General features: G+C 40.2%; 1 protein-coding gene and 1 long non-coding RNA gene across 3 annotated transcripts; both read left to right on the top strand.

Moving 5' to 3' along the window:
- The first annotated feature begins 846 nt into the window (after window positions 1–846).
- On the top strand, window positions 847–17,066 carry LOC117779808 (collagen alpha-1(IV) chain). 2 transcript variants are annotated; one of them, XM_034616128.1, is made up of 10 exons: window positions 847–1,005; window positions 10,596–10,778; window positions 10,833–10,877; window positions 10,937–12,693; window positions 12,757–13,607; window positions 13,670–15,584; window positions 15,643–15,757; window positions 15,820–16,043; window positions 16,104–16,291; window positions 16,358–17,066. In XM_034616128.1, the coding sequence occupies exons 1-10, from the start codon at window positions 916–918 to the stop codon at window positions 16,624–16,626; spliced, it is 5,637 nt and encodes a 1,878-aa protein (XP_034472019.1). In that variant the 5' UTR covers window positions 847–915; the 3' UTR covers window positions 16,627–17,066. The 2 variants fall into 2 exon arrangements, with proteins under 2 accessions (XP_034472019.1, XP_034472018.1); XM_034616127.1 differs by having other exon boundaries at window positions 16,104–17,066.
- A 678-nt stretch (window positions 17,067–17,744) lies between these two features.
- Window positions 17,745–18,538, top strand: LOC117781076. Its single transcript, XR_004617144.1, has 2 exons — window positions 17,745–17,832; window positions 17,906–18,538. It is a non-coding gene; the product is annotated as an uncharacterized LOC117781076 (long non-coding RNA).
- The last annotated feature ends 1,014 nt before the right edge of the window (window positions 18,539–19,552 follow it).

The raw sequence follows: 19,552 nt of genomic DNA, 5'->3' as shown, positions 1-19,552 counted from the left end.
ACTGACCCAAAAAAAATGAAACTTTAGCAGTGCTTTGATCATTTCGTAAAGTTCTATTTATATAATTCTGCGTACTAATTAATTAAAATTATTAAACGCTAGGGCAAGCGTTCAAGCTGATTTTTCATTTGACTAACAGGAAATACGCAACCTTATCCCATCTTATCAGGCCATTAAGCGTTGCGAGTCTACTAAATGAAAAAGCTTTAGGCTAATCACTTGAGCGGCGACGAAAACAAGAAACTAAATAAACTAAGTAGGGAAATTATAATATGGAAAATATAATAAAAAATATTAAATACGAAAAAAAATATATGTTGCCGTCGCTCGTTTCCTCATTTCAAGGCAACAAAGTTCTAAATTCAAAGCGGGCCCACCAACAGGCTGCGCAACCCAACGCAGCCTCCCAATCTCCACCTCACCTCTTCCCATGACAAGCTCTCACACCCATACAACGAAAGCGAAATGCTTGTTGTCTGCGAGAGCCGAACACGATCATGAGCCGAAGTCAAACGAGCAACTGGGTTGCGCTCACGACGAATTCAAATTTCATTTGTGCGGCCCGATTTTAGTAACACTTTGAACGCTTGACGATCTCCACATGTGGGGAGTGTGTTGTGCTCGACGATCGCAGCAGCACAGCAAATCAAGTGGCGAACCCGCACGCAGCAGCATTTAGTGTTAGTTCCCGATCATAAACCAACATTTTTACCGAATATTACAAAATATTCACAAAAATGTTCCTAAATATTTATATAAACTGTGTTTAATTTCTTTTGATTGTTGTATTTATTATTATTGATTTCATTTTAAAACTTTCACTTCTCAATTGTTTATATTTCGCAGTTTCGTGTGTGTTTACGCAGTGACATTTTGTATTTTGTCTAATTCGAGTTTGTGGTCAGGCTTAGGACCATGATGTTGCCCAGAGATCTAGCGGGTCTCTCGGGTGTGCTAGGCGCAGTCTATCTGCTTGCCAGCGTTGTGTCCTTTGCGGATGCAAAGGTAAGTCCATTTATCATTACACACTTTATTTTTTATTAATTATTATATTTTCGAAAAATATCTTTTATTAAAATTCATGTCACCAAAGTGCCTCTCAAACTGTTGCAACAATGTCTATGAAAACTGTCAGAGAATTTCAAACTGTGAACTTTACAGCGTCATTCACATATACTAAAACCGCAACTGATTCATAGCTGCATTTTGTAATCTACAGGAACAAAAAAAAAAGAAGAAGAAGAGGAAGAACAGCTTGTGCATATTGAAAAGGAAATTAGGTCAGCATTGCAGCATTTAATCAGTCAAAAAGGGCAAACACAAAGCACACATGTCCCAAGATTTTACTCAGTATATTATATTTCCGTTGCAGTTGTAACTCTTTGACAACATTATTGATAAACTCTCAAAGAGTGTGAGCTTATTTGTTTGTATGTATAAAAAGTCAGTGCCTTGATCCTAGCTCTCCGGTATGAGATCAATCGATCTCATTCAAGTGTTATTATGTCATCTTTGTTAATTATTTTGATTCAGATTTGGCAATCTTGCTTTGGCAAAGGTTAACGCGTGCTATCAATAGCGATAACCCCATAGGTTCATCTATGCAATCGACAACTAATTATGTTTCAACATTTTATAACAATTCAGTGTTGCTCTTGAACATTTCCGGTTAGCAATCAAATCAAAATAAAACAAAACAAAAAAACACCAACGCAAATACTTGAATTTGCAAAGATCATTGGGTAATTATTAGAAGTGGATTGGATTACGATTATCTTTCATGGCTTTGACACAATTTAAATTTATTTAGAGCCCCTGGAATTATGCAATACAATTTTTAAATTTTAACTTTGCGCCGAATCGCACTGTTATCAAAACTTAAGTTAGTCCTCTTGTGATTATCATGAGGTATGCTTTTGTTCTTTATATAATACTTGTGTTTTTATGACACTATATTTCAAAGTTGCCTTATGCTCGTTCCGTTAAAATATTTAAAAATTTCTTCTGACATCGTTTGCGAAATAAACTCGAAAGCGATTACGTCATACGAGTATTTTAAATTTAGACAAATTCTGTGAATTCTATGTAAAGTCTATTTCTTAGCTGTAATTTGAATTTGGTAAGCTTATCAAGCTGTGACAACGCTCTAGTTAGCTATTCTATATGCGATGATGATGAATAGAAATCGTAGAAATTTAATTAGGTTTATTGCTATGTTGGCGGCATTGACGGTTGATAGCATATAGCTTAGCTTAGCCTGCTGATTGCGACACTTGTGGAATCGAATTGAAAATAGAATTCCAAAGTGTCGCCAACGCCAGAGGCTATCGGCGTGACTTTTGCCAGGGCGCTAACACATACATATACACATGTACATACATATGTACTTTGTACAAACTCAACTAAATGCGAGTACGGGTATAATTTCAAGCGTATAAAAATGCTTCAGTTCAGGCCACCTTTTAAGAGACTCACGTGTTTCAGCCTCATTTGAAGGCATTTCGTTATTTGATCCGAGCATATTTTCGCACTCGGTTACGTGGTCAATGCCATGGAACTTTTATGTTAACTCCAATTGCAGACAGTTAAGTGAGAGCGTCAACGTCTTGTGGCTTAAAACCGCAAGAAACGTTGCTGCTAAACTTGATTTGTGCTACTGTTTGGTTGACAACAGTCACTCTCAAACTGTACGCCAACTGGTTTTGCCGTTAGCAAACAGATTTATTGCGCTACATTTAACATCCAAATGATTTCCTTTTCCGTCTCACACACACTCACACGCTCGCAAGCGCGACGAGTGACAGAGAGCATATTTGAAAGAGAGCACGCTTCTCAAATTTAAGAGCGCGCAACAAGTGCGCGTGCATGTGTGCGTGTGTATATGAGCAACTGCATTTAACTAGGCGTTGTTATAGCCGGTGAAGACGTCGACTGCGACAGAGGCAGCAAAAGCGTTTGTCTTCCTATGAATGAATTTTGATAAATTTACTTTATCAGCAGCGACTTTGGCTCTGGCTTCATCTGCATCTATAAAAAAAGAAGAATGAAAGCATTTTTATATGGAAATATCTGTCAGTCTTTCTGTCTTTCTGCATGTGTGTGTGTGTGTGTTCTTTTCTGCTGCCGACAATTAGCAGCTCAAGTGATTGGTGAAGAGGGGCTAAAGAGTGCAGCTGCGGCGGTCTTTGACGCTCTGCCTCATTTCAAATTGGAATTGAAAGTTTGTTGTTGCTCGTTCGATGATGCTGCTGCTGTTACCCCCTTCCCTCTTGTGCACCTCCCTTGCTGCTGATATTTTGTATGCTCATTCCAATTTCATTGGTTCAACTTTGTTTATGCAAAAGTCTTTCAGTCGATGTCTCAGTTCTTAGGCTGACCCTACCACGTATATGTACATACATAAATCACTGACCAGCTGTAGACATAACGGAGCCCGCACAAGTAACAACAGCAACAACAACAACACTTGACTTTCTTTATGAGTGAAGTTTATTTGCGTGTATCTTGAGAATTGTTTGGCGAGTTGCATTTCAATTTGACTCAATTATTTATTTATCTGCAACTGAATGCGGAAATTATGCGAAGTGCTCTCTTATTCTCTACCGACCTCTGTGTGTGTGTGCGTTTGATATGAACAACATGTCGTATAAGTGATATATTGCAACTAGGGGCAGCAGTAAAAACAACAACAACTAGCAGCTTGGCAGCACAGTGTGAAAATTGTAAATTAAAGCGATTATTATTTTGATGCTGTGTTCATTGCGCTTAAATCAAGAAATTGGGTTATCAGCCATCTCAGAGTCAGACTGAGTCTCTGTCTCAGGCAGAGGCACATTCACATTCACAGTTTCGTTTCATTCTTGTTATTGTTGTTATCAGTTTTATTTAGTTTCAGCTTTTTGAAATTGGAATTCATTAAATCTCATAAAAATATATGTGTATACTGGTATCTCTTTGTCAATGTGTCACTGTCCTACTCTTTCTCTTTCACTATTTCTGTCTCTCTTTATGTGTCTAACATCATTGCTAAAAATACGCGAATATACGCTTCAAATTCCAGCAGACTTATTTAACAACAACTGTAGATAGTTTTCTGACTGCAGACACAATTGCCTAAGCATTCAAAATGTCATCTAGAAGGTTAACAGATTTGTGATAAGGCAACAGATTTCAAATTTGTATTCATTTTTTTTTTACACTTTTTGTTTTTGCGGATCTGCTGGCTCTACTCTACTTAACATTTCAAATAAATTTTAAACTAATAATAACAGATAAATAAAATTTTAATTTTTAAAGCTCAAATTTAGATATAATAATGCATATTAAAATATAAAAATATTTCGTAGTATTAGTATTCTGTAAAAATTGGTAATAACCATTTGAAGAGATTTGAAATTTGGGAATCTTATAATAGAAGGGATACATACAGGATACAAGGGATACCGTTAGAATACATATTTAAAATACATCTCGAGTGCTATAGCAAATCTATAGATTATGTTAAAATTGTATGTTAGAAAACATGTTAAATAACAGTCGAATTACCTATATTTGTGAATTAAATTTATAAATCGTACAGTTTACAGTTTAAGAGTCAATGCTGGTGTTATCAACTGACCGTACGACAGTTGGAGAAACGTTGTGCTGTCATTAACGGGTAATTTGAGTGCGCGGCAATTAGTTATCATCTGTCAAGCGTTTGTCTAAACAATTAACCACACAACAAATTGTAAAATGTAAGCTGTATGCTACAATTTTAGCATTGCTTTTTGGATCGACAATATCTCTCTCCCTCTATCACTCTATGTGCATGTGTGGGTGTTTATTCTCAATCTGTACTCCATGTGCAAATTGTGTCGTGTGCATATGCATATTTCTTCGCTCTTCATGCGTCTTTATGATGTCAAAAATGATGTCATGCTGCAAGAGCGCTACAACAATGACATTAACAAAAAAAAAAAAAAAAAAAAAAAAAACAACAACAAGATCAAGCAGCCAACCCGAGTCCCCGAGTTGTGCAGTCCAGATGTCCAGATGTGCATTCATTATGCTCTCTGTCTTTGTCTGTGTGTATGTGGGTATGAGATTTCATGTCAATCACACGTTGCTCATATGTTTGTTCCATATACAATTCTAAACATATACCCTCTACTTAGTAGCTAGTCCGGGTATACTTGTTTGTATATATTTTACCTTCATTCTAGTATCTACTATTTATAGGCTTAGATGAAAGAGTTTTAGTACTATTCAAAATTTTGTATAATCTTGATTTTGCTTACAGATCATCTTCTTCATTCTTATTCTGGTTTTTAAAATGCCGCAAAATTTTAATATAAAAAAAATCGGAGCTGCTTAAATATAAATCGATGGAAGATGCGGCTCTTGTAGAAGTTTTTAGAATTTAACGCAGAATATAATTATTAACTTGAAATTTGTTCATGAGGTACTACACTTATTATTTCGTATTTAGTTTTAAAATATCAATTGGGATTATCATATAGAAAAGTTATGAAGTATCGCGCAGTCAACTCCTTTAAATGTTTTAATGCCAGTCTGTGCACTTGTACACATTTTGCAATTGTTGTTTCGCTTGCTGATGATGATGATCAAATGTTGATTGATGGCGCGTGTTGTTGCATTTTGAGATCATTTGACAAAATGGGTCAATTTTGATGGACGATCAAATGACAGGACCTCGACACAGACAAAAGATTTGCCTGCAATCTCAAGTTGGCAACAAAGAGTTCGCATTGAAGCCCAACAGATAACCCCTTTGTACATCTATCTTTTGGAATGCTTTTTGTTCACAATTCCCGATGTACAGAAATCTATACTATATGCATATGTGTACAAGTATAATTTAATGCCAAATTAAAAAAAATGTATTAATTAAAATGCTAAGACAAGAAAGAGCTGTCAGCGTCTTATCAGTCATAATTTATATACATACGTGTGTACCATACAGACTGTGCCACATCCGGGGGCCGCTAAGTCGCCATTTGTGTACGACTATATACTTAGCATATAGATTATGAGCTTCAACTACTACATCGACTAACTTGACTTACTTCAATCCCAAGTGCTAGAATTCTCTGTGTCTCTCTCTCTGATTTTCTCTGTTTCTCAAATTCTGTTTCAATTCTTCGAGTTTTTGCTGCGCTTGGCATTTTATGCGTTCTATATAAAGCATAAGTTCGGGATATCACAGACATTTCTTTTTCAACGGAACCCAACTTGGGAATTTCAGTATTGAACGTCATTAGATATTCTTTTCTCCTTCCCTTCTTCCTAGGCTAGTAAGACAGGCCAATGTACTCATACATACACGTGCATCTTCCCTCACATATATAGAATATATATACCGCATACTATATAGTCATCTACGGATCACATTTAGCGTGGGTGGGTGTGCCAATTGTCGTTCTGATATAGATATGGGCAAGTGTTTCAACGACACGTCGTGCGGGGAGGCCAACTTTGACCTTAAACTGCATCGCATGCCTGAGCTGCTGTGTGCAAGTGAGAGAAAGAGTGAGAGAGAGAGAGAGAGGATAACAACACAATTGACATTAGCATGTGTAAATGCGCTCAAGTGAGCCACTGACACAGATCATGCTAGAGACAATATAAGTAAGTATTTACCGACAATCAGAAGACGCCACATAAATGTGATTGTGCAGTGGCGTAGCAGTCAGCTTTTGTCAAAAAACGATAAAAAAAAATCAGGCTTGATGAAGAGACAAAACAATTTATATTAAAATAGGACTTTATTTGAGCAGATCTATAACACAAAGACTTTGGCTTTGATTAAGTGAAGGTAAGAAATTACCATAATATGTAAGCTTTTTAGTATATTTTTTAAATTTAAAAAGATTTCAGTGAAGATATCACAGTTTACCTTATGATTATTTTATTATTTACTTATTTTTTTTTTCATTTTATTATTGACTGTCTACAGGTATCTCATGTTATGCAAACTATACCTGTACCTATGTCAACCTAAACTGCTCAACCACACAGACGCCGTAATACACGCGTGCCCATAAACCTGAATTGTATTTAAGTTCCCAACAGTTTTTTTTTTGGGGCCTTTCCCCATGTATTCTGTCTCCTAGCTGACGTCGACAAAATCGGTTGTGCATATACCGATCCATAAACATACATTTGTTATATGTATATAAGATATATAATATAATACATATATGCACATTGCAATGTTGTGGTCGTAATAATCAAATCGGGCTAAACGGCAGACACTCTATATGGTCGCTCATTTTTGTTTTTGACTTTTTTCTTTCTGTTTTATTCTTTTTTTCACATAAAAAGTAACAACGCGACCGGGTGCATTGTCTGTTACTCGGTTGTCCCAAATGTGATATAGTTTGAGTACCCCATATATGGAAATTCGTATATATGTATGTATCATGTTAGATGGCATAAATTTGTGTTGCTTGGCAAGTGTCAAGTTCAAGGAAATTGCTGTGCTGTCATATTCTAAGCGTGTTTCCATTCGCTTTTTCTGCCAAAATAAAAAGAATAACGAAAGAATTGAATTTATAATTTGTGAATTTCTGTTTTTATAAATTGATTGAATGAAATTCGAAGGCTTCACCTGGGTTTCGATTGCCGTTTTTTCAGTTGAAGGAATGCATGAAATAAAAGACTTTAATTTCAATTTTGTCACTTTAATTTCGATATACATTGGTTTCTAAGGGGTACCTTTAAGAATCATTCAGTCCCTTCTGTATAAAGTGCTTGGACTTATTACAAAAATACATTATCTCTTTAGAAAAATTATTATACAAATGCTAGTAATAGTTATTTCATATATCTAGTATTTTCGATACATATGTTGAAATTAAAATATTGTCTAAAAGTAAAACTTCAATATTTTATATTGAAAAGATAGATAGTAGTAATAGAAGTTGGTCAGGGATCTATTGTGTGAAGGAAATGAAAATCAGTTTGGCTGCAGAGTAACGGATAATTCCTACACAGATTTGTATAGATAAATACATAAGAACACCTCATTCATATTCCAGAAATTGAGTGCAAAGCTCATTGCAATTGTTTCACGAATTAACTATACCACACCCCACAAACATATACACACTCAGGCACATAGTACATACACCTGCCATATGCATTGTTAATTTTATTTTTGGTCTTCGTCTGTATTTGGTCGACTTGCTTCAGTTTTATTCTTTTACTGAAGCCGCGCGAAAACAAATTTTCTGGTTTACCACACGCCGAACTGTTTCTTTAGCTCCAAAAAATAGTTTATACACTTTTTCCCCGGTTTTTTTTTTGTAAATTTGTTTATGTTTTACGTTCTGATTTTCTGATTTACACGTCATGTGCATATTTTGTTAACAGATGGTTTGATCTATAAGATCCCAAAAGACCCATCACACCCTCAATATTCTCGGAATTCCCCGTTTTATGCAATTGCTTGTTGTTGGTGCTTTGAACTTTTGATTGGAAACCTGTCGAGTGCATCAGAAATTGCACTAGATGTTTATTGCGATTATAAACAATTTTGTAAATTTTGCATTAAATAAGTTTTCCTTTTTTTTCTTTGCAAATATTTGACACTAATTTTCCAGTCTGCAAGCATTAAATTTATTTCTTTTTAATTTTTTTTTAAACATGCGTGCAACATGTGTGCTACTCTCCTTAAATATTTTTTTTTTCTTGTTTCATCTGAAAAACTGAAGAAAACTGGACGTGAGATTTCAACGACGCTCAAAGTCATTTTAATGAACTGAGCAATAAATTTAGATTTTAAACTAAACGGAATTATGTCAATTCTATTAATAATTGTGTGTGTTCGCAATACAAAACAAATTAAGGATGTTTATAAACTCTTTTAACGGTACATGTGTCGCCAAACAGTTGAATCGGGTAGTAGCAACGGGAACAGGGGCAAAGAGGAAAAACTTTCATTCATTGCATGTGCTTTCAGATCAATGCGGTCAGTTTTAAAAATTGACACGTTTATTTAATGACCACTTCAAGTGCACGCATTACAATATGGGTTTATATGCATTGAAATTTGAAATCATTTAGGATCATAATAGCTTCAACATGTCTTTAATGACGTACTTCATGGATGCAACACAAATTCTAGATAATTAATAGAGATACTTAATATTTAATTTTATTTTTATTTCAATGTTTGGGTTTATTAATCGAAAATATAAAATTTAGTGAATTTTGAGTGGAATTGCTATTTATTTTTGACTGTTAAACTTCTGTGGCAAACTTCTGTGACTTAATCAAAATGTATAATAAATACTATTTTAAGACCGTTTGATGTAATTGTATCGTGAAAAATTTATGAGACAGATTTCATAAAGATTTATTAAGTTTAACTTGAAAATACATATATAATAAATACACTTTCACATTGTCACATTGTTCTTGTTTTGAACTGTGACCTTGAGAAGGTATCTAGTCGAATTTATATCAAAACAGTTAGAGTTGTTAATAAGTATTTTTTGGACCAATAGTATCTCAATGTGCGACTGCTAATTCTATTTTCATAAGTACACATAAGGGTGACTTTTCGAAAGCTTCAGAACATCTTCAAATATAATAAATCTTTGACTACATTGCCGTTACTTGAATCAGGAAGTAGTATTTAGAAAATTCTATACTGAATTCTTCAAAGCCCAGATTAGTTTCCAAAATAAATCTTATCAAGGAATAAAATTTTGCAAAATCCATGCAGAAACGATAAGCCAATATTTTTATCAGCTGTTCTGACCATTATATATTGTTTCTGGGGCCGAATAGCCCACTCCAGTGACCGCATCAGTGGCTGTGTTTTATGCACTCGGAAAAAGTGCTGGGGCAATTGTTGTTGAGGCAGCTGCAAGTGTGGATGCTTAGTGAAAACAATGGAATGGGGAAAAAAAAATATATAGAAGATTATCTCATTGCAACGGAAATAGTGCAATTAAAGCAAAAATTTAAGTTGCGTGGCTTGGCTGCGTTGCAACAACGAGCTGTGTTGCAAACATGCCGCACTTGCCACAAGTTCTATACGAATTTGCACCCGAAACATCTTGTTATTGTTATTGTTATGACTAATGCTTAAAACGAGAAAATATCTAAAGTGCATCAAGCATAAAAAATCAGACATTAACTGAGCAATTTCGTTGCATTATATGATTGTACTCGCTGTTGTTCCTAATTCAAACTAGGTCTAAAAATAAAACAAACCATTTAGTAAGGTATTTAACAAAGGTCTCTCAGATTTCTTCGCCTCGCAAATGTATAAATATTTTAATTCGTGTCGAAAAATAAGTCTAACTTTATTTATTACTAAAATAGATACAATAGATGATTTTTTTTTGTCTACAACATATTCTTCGGACGTCATAGCGTCTAAACATTGTTTAAAATTTGATGTAGGACAATCAGTTGATATCGTATATCTAAAGACATCAATTGAGATCGAACCAGTTCGAAATCAAAATGCTAATGAAAGGCAATCAAGAATCGTTCTTGTTTGTCACGCATTTGAGATTGAATTATGTGCATTGCTCTCAACATAAATATAAACTCTTAAGTTGAATTCATCATTTCAGGACTGCAATACAACGCTGTGCGACTGCAAGGGCATTAAAGGACGCAATGGCCAGATTGGAAATCCAGGTGTTCCCGGACGTGAGGGTTCACCCGGCGATTTGGGGCCGTTTGGACCGCCAGGATATTTCGGCGAGAAAGGCGATTTCGGAGAATACGGCGAACAGGGCGAAAAGGGACATCGGGTAAGTTTTTCTCAATTTGAAGTGGTGCTTATAATGCTTATTACTACATCTTAGGGTGATGCTGGACTGCAAGGGGAGAATGGTTTTCCAGGACCACGCGTATGTATAACAGTTAGATGAAATGGAATATAGTTACATATTTTTTACAACATATACAGGGCTTTCCTGGTGAGGACGGTACATCTGGACCACGTGGCATTGATGGCTGCGATGGTCGTGAAGGCGCACAAGGCAACCCTGGTCAACCTGGTGTGAATGGTATACGCGGTCCTATGGGTAAGCCCGGTTTACCTGGCGCAATGGGTGATGCTGGCGAAGGTGGCATTAATTCCAAGGGCACCAAGGGTAGTATTGGCGAGCGTGGACGCAATGGTACTGATGGAGTCCAGGGATACAAAGGCGTTTCTGGTATTAAGGGTGACATCGGATACGCCGGCATACAGGGTGAGAAAGGTGAAGAGGGCCCCCAAGGATACAAGGGTGAAATGGGTGTTCCGGAGAGCTATCCAATACTTCAGGGCGTTGTGGGCGAAAAGGGTGAGCCCGGCGAAGGTGAAGCTGGCGCATTACGTTATGATGAATCCCTAAAAGGCTACAAGGGATACGCTGGCGAGCGCGGCGCAATCGGCCCGCCCGGCATTTACGGCGAGCCAGGACAAATTGGACGCGATGGATTACCTGGCGTCCGAGGCGATATTGGATCACGCGGCGAACGTGGAAAGCCGGGTCGTGATGGAGGTCCAGGCGGACCTGGTGATAAGGGCATGAAAGGCGCTCCAGGCTATGATGGTGAGGACGGTGAAGATGGCAGACCTGGTGAGCATGGTGACGATGGCTTTGATGGTATGCCCGGTGCTCAGGGTCCCTTTGGACCGCCTGGTGTCTACGATCCCAGCTTGGACAAGTCATTACCCGGTCCCATCGGACCGCAAGGTGACATCGGTCCTAATGGTCCACCTGGTTTAAATGGCATTCCTGGCAAGCAAGGCCGTCGCGGCCCCCAAGGACCACCAGGCCCACCCGGAGATCAGGGCCTTAATGGAAACCGTGGACCACCTGGACGCAGTGAGAAAGGTGAAGATGGAGACTACGGTTTAATGGGACCTCCTGGCGAGCAAGGTCCACCTGGCGAGGCTGGGCCCCTGGGTCGCGACGGCTATCCTGGCGATCCCGGCCTTAATCGGTACGGACCAAAAGGACAGCCTGGCCAGCATGGAGTTCCTGGCTCAGATGGCTACCGCGGTGATCGTGGAGAGGTCGGCGTGACGGGTGACAAAGGTATGCCGGGTGAGGGTCTCAATATTGTTGGACCAGCAGGTTCTCAAGGCCCACCCGGTAGACGCGGAAGGCCTGGCATTGATGGTAGCCCTGGCCTTCGAGGATACCCTGGTGACAAGGGTATACGAGGTGATGACTGTGGATACTGCCATGCCGGACCTCGTGGCATTAAAGGATTGATGGGCGATGCTGGTTATCCAGGCGAGCATGGGGCACGCGGCATGGCCGGTATGACTGGCCCTCGCGGACCTAAGGGAGTTCAGGGTAACCCAGGCCAACGTGGTCACAAAGGAATGCGAGGCTCAGATGGTATTCCCGGTGAGACGGGTCGCCCCGGTAAACAAGGTCCTCCTGGCATAATCGATTATAGCGGCAGCTTGAGGAAAGAGGAAAGGGGTGATGACGGTGACAATGGACCGCGCGGCGATCAAGGGGCTCAAGGTGAACGAGGTCAAGATGGTAGAAACGGCGATCCAGGACCTAAAGGTGAACCTGGCATGCGTGGAGACTTTGGTGACGCAGGGCGACCAGGTATAGATGGAGCTCCAGGAGTCGATGGACGCGATGGAAAGCCAGGTGCTCCGCATAGCACACCCAAAGTTTATTTAACCGGTCAACCTGGCTACAACGGAAGAAAGTGAGCGCCAATAATATTGAGAATCCAATTGCAAGATCTAGCATTGAAATTTATATCTTTCAGGGGAGAACGTGGAGACGAGGGTAGCATTGGCACTAAGGGTGACAAGGGTGAGCCACATCCAGGCGAAATAATTCTAAACCGAGGAGAACCTGGTGACGCTGGTCTTGATGGCGTACCCGGCTTTCGCGGACCTAAAGGCGAGAGAGGCGAACCAGGACTAAAAGGTGAAACTGGTCTAATAGGTTTGCCTGGAGATGTCTATGTGGGACCTATCGGTGCCAAAGGATACAAGGGAGAAAATGGTGATTATGGACAGCAAGGTCTTCCCGGTAAGCCCGGTAGAGATGGTGAGCCTGGTTTGCCTGGCGCAGCAGGCTACAAAGGACAACGTGGTGAGCCCGGACAATCCAATTTGTCTGGAGAAATTGGAGTTTCTGGTCGACCAGGCATCAAGGGTATACTTGGTGACAAGGGTTTCATTGGTTACACTGGCCCTAAGGGACGACCGGGTCCAAAGGGAGTCAAGGGCATGACAGGTGATGATGGTCTTTGGGGCCTGAAAGGTCTGCCTGGCAACAAGGGACAACGTGGTGACATAGTGGTTGGACGTCCAGGTCCAAGAGGTGAGCCCGGTCGGCCTGGCAGCGTGGCTCTTCACGGTGTCAAAGGTCAGAAGGGTGAAGTCGGTTATCCTGGTCAATTTGGACAGAACGGTGCTAAGGGCAGCATTGGATTCTCTGGTCGCACTGGAAGAGTTGGCGACCCAGGACCACCAGGCCTTCTCGGTGAACAAGGCATTGCAGGTCTACCAGGAATTCCCGGAGAGCCAGGGGATCGCGGTGACATTGGAGTTTCTGGAAATACTGGTAACAGGGGTCCACGTGGAAGTACTGGCGATTTTGGATCTAAAGGTTGAAATGTGGCATTTATTCTGATTTTATAAAATGCTAAGCAATGGATTACGTCCTTATAGGTTTTGCCGGTGAGATGGGTCAGTTCGGCTCCACAGGTGTGCCTGGAAGACCTGGCGTTAAAGGCGAGCCTGGTGATCAAGGTGTGCCCGGACGACCGGGTATCAAGGGTGTATCTGCGTACAGTGGCATTAAAGGCGATGTCGGTGAAGCTGGCTGGCAAGGTCCACCTGGATATGATGGAGCACCTGGCTTTAAAGGTGAACGTGGTGAAACCGGAGATTCATTGCCCGCTTCTGACGGTATACAAGGCATTAAGGGCGCAGCTGGTATTCCTGGTCGCAATGGCATGCCCGGCTTAAATGGCCTGAAGGGGGCGCGAGGAGAGTTTGGATTATATGGAAATCCTGGAATGATAGGTGATCAGGGCATTGACGGTCTTCCCGGATATCCTGGTCGCAATGGAATTGTCGGTCCGAAGGGAGAAGTCGGTGAAATTGGACCCATGGGCTCACCTGGTGAGTTCGGAGATATGGGCGATGTTGGGTATCCAGGCGCACATGGAATACAGGGTGACGAGGGAGCTCCTGGCGAATATGGCTCAGACGGTATACAAGGAGAAGTAGGAGAAGCTGGTGAGATCGGTGATGTCGGTCAAATACTTTACTCTGACATGCGCGAGAGTCGTGGAGAGCCCGGAACTCCTGGATTTCCAGGTGAGGAAGGTATACGTGGAATGCCCGGTGAGGTTGGATCCATAGGCTACCAAGGAGCTCGTGGAGAGAGCGGCGAAATTGGTTTCGGTGGTCAGCCTGGATCTGATGGCTTGCCTGGAATAAAGGGTATTCAAGGAGACAAGGGTCTACGTGGTCTACCCGGACCTCGGTTAGCCGCTGAGCAGGGCGAGGAAGGCGACATGGGCTATGATGGTCTATCCGGACGTCGAGGTCGTATTGGCCAAAAGGGCGCACCCGGTGAGCAAGGTGAATATGGATTGAACGGTGAAATCGGCCCTCGAGGTCCTGTTCGCGAGGGACCCCCCGGTGTCCCCGGTGATGAAGGCTATCGAGGACCACCTGGCCGCAGTGGCTTGCACGGCCATACGGGAATCAAGGGTGACCGCGGCGACATCGGATTGCCAGGCGAAAGAGGTGAATCTGGCTTTGCCATTAGGGGCAGAGACGGTGACATCGGTGAAAGAGGCGAACAGGGTGAACTTGGTTACGATGGTGTTAAGGGTGAACAAGGCTTCAACGGACGTCCTGGTCGCACTGGCTTTATTGGACTGCGTGGACCACGAGGTCCGACTGGTGATGCCGGCTGGAGCGGTTATAATGGCATTGACGGTCTTGTCGGTGAAAAGGGTGAAGCTGGTGTCACCTATTCGTACACGTATGCACGTCCCGGCGACCGTGGCGAGCCTGGTCTTGATGGATTTAAGGGTCAACAAGGCGACCAGGGTATTCCTGGTCTTGATGGCGCCGTGGGAATGCGTGGTGTAAAGGGATATCGTGGCGATGTTGGCGAGGTAGGCTACCAAGGTCCGGACGGTGATCAGGGACAACGTGGTGAAATGGGTGAGATTGGTTTGACAGGGCAAGTAGGATTGCAAGGTGCGCCCGGACCCCCTGGTGATCCAGCCCCACCACCGCCACCACCCAAAAGTCGTGGATTTATATTCACCCGTCACTCGCAATCGGTGAGGATTCCTGAGTGCCCTGCAAATACGAACAAGCTGTGGGAAGGCTACTCACTATCCGGAAATGTCGCAAGCAGTCGAGCCATTGGTCAAGATCTTGGACAATCTGGTTCTTGCCTCATGCGATTTACCACAATGCCATATATGTTCTGCGACTTCAACAACGTCTGCAGCTACGCTCAGAATAATGACGACAGTCTTTGGCTTTCCACTGCCGAGCCAATGCCCATGACTATGGTTCCCATTCAATCCAGGGATCTCATTAAGTACATTTCGCGGTAAGTTCAATTCAACATTTATATGAAGTATCATATAATCTTTGATATCTATATGCAGCTGCGTCGTGTGCGAAACAACAACGAAAATTATTGCACTGCACTCACAGTCCATGTCCATCCCGGATTGCCCTGGTGGCTGGGAGGAAATGTGGACCGGCTTCAGTTACTACATGGTAAGCATGTTTTGCTTATTTACCTAAATTTCCGTTGATTGCATTCTCTATGTCTATGTCAGACCACATTGGATAATACGGGCGGCGTTGGCCAAAACCTTGTCTCGCCCGGCTCTTGTCTGGAGGAGTTCCGTGCCAATCCCGTAATCGAATGCCACGGACATGGACGTTGCAATTACTACGATGCCTTGGCGTCCTTCTGGCTGGCTGTAATCGAGGAGCAGGATCAGTTTGTCCAACCGCGACAGCAGACACTCAAGGCAGATCAAACTAGCAAGATAAGCAGGTTAGTTTGCCACATCAATCACATAATTCACATGTCTTTATCATGGTATATTTCTTTCAGATGCACCGTGTGCCGTCGTCGGGGCGATAGCTTCATCACGCGCCAGCGCTCTTCTTCATCGTACAGCTCCGGCTCTGTTAGTGGATCTGGCTCGCGCTTCAACACTGGTTCAGGTTCTAACTATGGGCAAGGCTCCAGTTATGGACAGGGCTCTAACTATGGGCAGCGCTCCAATAATGTTCAAGGCGAATTAAGCCAAAGCTCTGGTAGCGGCTCAAGCTCAGGAGGGAGATTCCAATCGCCTTCACAGTCTAGCTGGTCGACTGGCTATCAAGGCGGGGAGTTCCGTCAAGGACAGCAAACGTTCCGTCAGCCACAGTCACAGCCTTCACACCCAAGCTGGTCGACTGGCCATCAGAGTGGTGAATTCCGTCAAGGACAGCAAACGTTCCGTCAGCCACATCCACAACCTCAGCCACCACCGGCTAACTACAACCGTCAGTCCCAGTACCGCAATCAATACCAAAACGTTGGAAGGCGTCAAAACCCTCGGTATCCGCGCGACGACACCCATGCTCCTTAGATGTCAGTTCAGTTTACACACTAAGTAGCAGTTAAATAATTATTAAGTCTAAGTTGCTATCACTATCCGTTAACACAACCAAATCAAATCACCAAACACACCACAAATAACTCAAATCCTCTCTCTTATTATCTCTTTGATGATGATAATTATTGAGTAGTGCCATTTTCGAATCGAGATCATAAATGCTAATTAAATCTAATCTAATATCGTACAAAACGAACAAAACAACCAAAAATATATTTTAATAATATAATGAATCAAATAGTGGAAGCCGATATCGATGCCAACTATATTATATTAATCCACTGCCCTGATATGTAATTTTAAATAAAATTTCACGTTGATTGATGATTGAAGGGATACAACTTAATAACAAAGAAAGCCAATGCCCAGTTTCTGATAAATAAAATGTACACATCATTAAAAAAATGCGAAAACATTTCTTTTATTATCAAACTTGCAAATGTCCTGTAGATTAATTTGATATCCAATTTAGAGACAACTCCAATAACATAAAAAAGGACTAAAATAAAAATGTTTAATAATAATTGCATCTCTATTTTTATAAAAATTATAATTCGGTTAAATATTAAAAAAAAATAATAATAGGCATTTTTTAATAATATATTCAATAGAAACACCGTAAGTGTCAGGGAAACTATCGATTACCGCGCCGATAGATTTTTAAAAATAAAAACAGTGCTGCCAACATCTTAGAGGAAAAAATAGCTGTTTCTGGCTAGAAAGAATCCAATAAATTGTTTAAATTGCGATGAAAAATAGGTAGAAACTTATTACCAATATTTTTATACTATATACATGTGTATTGTAGGTATCTAATGTACCAATTTTCCTAGATAATATTCGGGCTAATCACAACCAGCATTTATCTATTATCACGCCAAGGATCAAAAATTTCAATAACCATAAAATAGCTAAGTTTTCAACAGTGGCGCCACATATTATTATCGTCCTTATTTTGCCCGTTTCTAAGCAAACTGAAACTAACAAAGAAAAAATACTAGAATTCTGTGCCATTTTTAACGTAACCACGTACGGTAACACCTTTGTTTTCTTTTCTAATAATTTGTTGTTTTTTCCTGCATTTTTTATAATTGCAATGCTGCTGTTACATTCAAGTCTAGTATTTATCCCGAGTGTTGCCAAAGCACATCAACAGGAATTGACATCGATAACTAAGAAGTATTTGTTTATTTTATTTCGTTTCCCTTTTGAAAATAACGCTGTACTTTGCTAACGCTTTTTTAATTAACAGGTGAAGTCATATTGCTAAGTGCTCATACCCAACATATACATGTTCAGGACGTTCTTATGTCCTTCCTACTATGATTCGTCCGTTTGGTTACATAAGTTGCCAAATAACAAAGGAAAGTGCATTCGCATTATTAGCAGAGTGGATGCTATTGCGCAAATATCAGAAAAATTCTTATTTTAATGGTGATAAATTTGACTGTATGAAAATCAGTATCCACAACGTCGCCCTTGATTGAACACCTTTCGTGTCGAAATGAAAAAATGAAAATTTATATCTTTTAGAAAACCGGATGCAGGAAGTCTCACTCTATTGACAAGTTTCTAGTGGTCAATTAACAAACATTAAAATTAATTTAACAGGTTGCTGCAGCAGAAAACGTATGTGTAGCCGGAGATTGCGATACATAGTATACACATATGTAAGTGTAAGCTGAATACAATGAAGCTGTTATTGGTTATATTGTTGGGCCAAGAACAATTTCCTTGCGCAGTTTATGACTCAGTTTATAAATAAAGAATATATACCTCATGCAACTTTAAACATTTAAGTGAAAGTCCCTGTATTTCTTTGATTAAACATGACTTGTTAGAGATCATCGGATATAGCTGCTTGAGTATCTTTACTGACAGTTTATTAAATTGTATTTAATTGAATATATCTGACACTTACATGTATTAAATTTATTTCCCATGAGTTTGTGCGTTTCCCGTGATGTCGAGTGCTTCAAGAGAGGTTGACCACGTAAACATGTCGGTACTTGCAACCACAAAATGTGCTAATTGGTACTACTCTTCTTTTAAAACGTTTGGTTGATCATCAGAAGACCGTGTCATGTTTGTGGAGTTTAAAAAATGCATGCAAACAAAAGCCAAGAGGCACTCTATAAATGGCTGAATTTCATGCCGCCTTTGTCCTCAATGCAGAGCTGTTAAACAAGTCAAGAGTTGCCTATTTCTGTTCGTTATGTCGGTTAAAACATGCAAACTCGCTGTAAGGCTGCCGGTTCAAAAAATAAAAATAGAAAATAAATTAAAAGCAAAAGGCAATGTCAAACAATGCAATTACATCCTTTTTAAAACATTTCTTGTTTTCTATTGTTAGCGGATAAAATTAGAGATATCAGAAAAAATGATTTGAATCAACATTAAAAAAAAGTGTTAGAAATAATTAACTGAATTTTTAAAAAGCTTTTATTGCTGAACACAGGTTTTTGTGCACATCCTCGGGTTAGGTAAACGTGTACATATACTAAGCGTCATTGCGCTATACTTTTAAAATTCAGTCTTGTTGGCAAAAATAATTCGTTGTCGTTTTCTGTGCAGCCTTCAAATATCTTTCTTGTCATTTAAATTGATTATTCCTTTTTCACATTGTTCATTCATTTGAAACGCGCAAATAGACTCCACAGAAGCAACAAGTTGAATTTATATACCACAACTTTTAAGTGAATAATCAACAGCTGCAAACACTGAGGTTGACAACAAATGTGTGAATAGCTTTATTGTAAAACTAATGGCATATGTTAAAGAAAGCTTCAGTAGACTAAGACTTCACACTGACTAAGTCTTCACACTAGATGCAAAATAAACTTATGTCACAGACATAAAATATAGTCGTATTTTCATTGTAGTGATGCGGGAATTCACA

Source organism: Drosophila innubila (assembly GCF_004354385.1).
Source record: "Drosophila innubila isolate TH190305 chromosome 2L unlocalized genomic scaffold, UK_Dinn_1.0 4_B_2L, whole genome shotgun sequence".
NCBI classification, from domain to species: domain Eukaryota; kingdom Metazoa; phylum Arthropoda; class Insecta; order Diptera; family Drosophilidae; genus Drosophila; species Drosophila innubila.
Note: the sequence above shows the minus strand (reverse complement) of the source record. Positions and strands in the feature narration are given on the sequence as shown.

Bases quoted from the DNA above. Each gene is read 5' to 3' on its own strand.
- LOC117779808 (XM_034616127.1), top strand. From the start codon at position 916: ATGATGTTGCCCAGAGATCTAGCGGGTCTCTCGGGTGTGCTAGGCGCA. The intron at 10,779-10,832 runs GTAAGTTTTTCT...ACTACATCTTAG, and splicing joins AGGGCGAAAAGGGACATCGG to GGTGATGCTGGACTGCAAGG. The intron at 16,044-16,103 runs GTTAGTTTGCCA...TATTTCTTTCAG, and splicing joins CAAACTAGCAAGATAAGCAG to ATGCACCGTGTGCCGTCGTC.